At 28.7% G+C, this 2,286-nt stretch overlaps 1 protein-coding gene across 1 annotated transcript in view; it reads left to right on the top strand.

The window, feature by feature from the left end:
• Window positions 1–1,504, top strand: part of LOC111700496 (uncharacterized) — a 17,083-nt gene extending 15,579 nt beyond the window's left edge. The window contains exon 8 of the mRNA XM_023471426.1: window positions 1,408–1,504. Within this exon, the coding sequence (XP_023327194.1) occupies window positions 1,408–1,481 (74 nt within the window). The 3' untranslated portion in view covers window positions 1,482–1,504. The remainder of the gene's footprint in view (window positions 1–1,407) is intronic.
• The last annotated feature ends 782 nt before the right edge of the window (window positions 1,505–2,286 follow it).

The raw sequence follows: 2,286 nt of genomic DNA, 5'->3' as shown, positions 1-2,286 counted from the left end.
TTTTTTATTTAATTTTGCATTATTGGCACTGATTCCTCTTCATTTTTCAGGAGTCTGATGTGGATCAAAGGACCCCCCTGACTGTTGGCTTTTTAGCCCCTGAACCATACAGGGCTCCTCCTGCAAGCTGAATCTGTCCTTGTTAGGCTATTTTGTCATGGTCTAATATTCTGTCAGACCTAAAATCTTGAAAACAATAATGATACATCGGCAAAAAAATATTTATATATATAAATACCTGTTTTGGGCCAAATACCCCCCTTTCTACGCCCCTGATCAAGAAAAAAAAAATTTGAAATTTTTTTATGCCCCTTATGGATTAAAAGAATATAGGTGCAAAGTTAGCACCATTTATCTCTATTATTACAAGAGTTATTACAAACTCCAGGAGACTAGTGAGGTCCTTTATCCGGGAACAAAAAATACCATTTTAAAAATTTCGCTTTTTGTATATTGTTTTGTCTTGTATCAGTATGTTCGTCATAAAATTTCAAATCCCTGATGGTGAATTAGCATACGTATATTTTATACGTCATGCTTAATTCACCATCAGACGGTATAGTTTTACAATTGGAAATCATTATGAAAAAATCAGAATTTTTCTTTACGTATCTTATCTTTGAATTTGATACAGTTTAAATTGCCCTAAATGCAAAGATTAAATTATATTTCAATTTGGATGATGTAAATATTGAATTTAGAATAATGGAAAACATGCTGAGAATAAGACACCATAATGAACTGCCAACGCGTTTGAATTACAAAAGTTATTATCATCATTCATTCAAGATAATATAAAAAATAACACAATTTGCATGAAGGTTTACATAATTACAAACAATCCCGAAAATGCAAAAGGTTAATGTTATAAATTTTATTTGAAATACAATAAAGTTTAATATAGTCTAAGTCTACAAAATCGGCTTCTAGACTTAAACTAGTAAATATAGAGGCGAGAGGGACCTTGATAAGCAATAACTCCGGGTGTTTATGGCATTGGAATCTATCCTATTCACATGCCCTTGTAAGTTTAAACCTCTGTTTGTGTGAAAATAACTAATAAGAAAAATATCGTTATTTTTCTTTGAGAAGAGAGGAAACCGACCTGAAGGGCATCGGTTCTTATCATTTAATAGTTTAAAAGAAAATATCAAGAAGTTTTATCTCCCCCACAACCTTTCAAATGCATTGTAAGATGACATTCGATAAAGTTGCATATTTATCAATGACAATTTTTTTTTGAAAAAACGATCGTTTTTACATTTTTATTGTATATATATATATTAATTGTTGATGCCCTGGGTGTTAAATGGAATAAGCAACACCTTTTTTTTTGGCCTTGTATGATTTTAAGAAAATATTTACCCCTACTGATATATTGGTTTTCCTTGATTTTGACGGTTGTAAATCAGATTCTTGAAAGCGGAGAATATGAGTACAGTCCAGCTCCAACCAAGTCAGGTATTAAATTGATTTTTTAAAGGGACTTATGGTTTAGTTGGTTTACGTTCATGTTTATGTTCATTTCTAGTGTTCATAGTCATTCATCATGTTCATGTTAATGTTCATGTTTATATAGATATGGCTGAATCATGTTTGTACCCCATTTAGATCGAGGAGCCCACAGGACTTCCCTAGCTTCTTGAATTAAATTGAATTGAATTGAATTGAATTGTACTAATGCTGATGCCGATGACTGTTGTTTGTTTGTTTTGCTATAAATCTTTGTTTTTGTTGTTATTTTTGGTTATATAATCAAATCAAAATATAACAGTTTTAAACCTAGAACTTCGTAGACAGAAAAAGAATTTTTAAAAGTCGTTTTCATTTACTATTTAATAGTATTACTATTATTACTATTATTACTAGTATTACTATTATTATTATTATTACTATTATTACTATCATTATTATTATTTTTATTTTTATTATTTCTATTATTACTATTAGTATTACTATTATTATTATTATTATTTTTAATAGTGTTAAATTTTTTTTAAAGATTTGATCAAAATGTGTTATCTAAATTTAAGAATAATAAATGAATGTTGAAGGAACTTGGTGCAAAATATTGAATTTTAAGAACTTTTACAGTGCATAAGACATTCTATCATTGCAATTAAATATGCATTTTGCCAATATTTGTGCAATGTATTTTGCAAAGATGAATGATTAATCTAATTATAGCGTTTTTTCGTAACATATGTTTAAAAAGTTATTATATTTCCAAAGAAACAGACTGCTTTGAACCAAACTAAGCCCCATTTATGACCAAAATCAAATTAT

Source organism: Eurytemora carolleeae, unplaced genomic scaffold (genome assembly GCF_000591075.1).
Source record: "Eurytemora carolleeae unplaced genomic scaffold, Eaff_2.0 scaffold394, whole genome shotgun sequence".
Lineage (NCBI taxonomy): Eukaryota > Metazoa > Arthropoda > Copepoda > Calanoida > Temoridae > Eurytemora > Eurytemora carolleeae.
The sequence above is the reverse complement of the archived record's forward strand: the minus strand, read 5'-3'. Positions and strand labels throughout refer to the sequence as shown.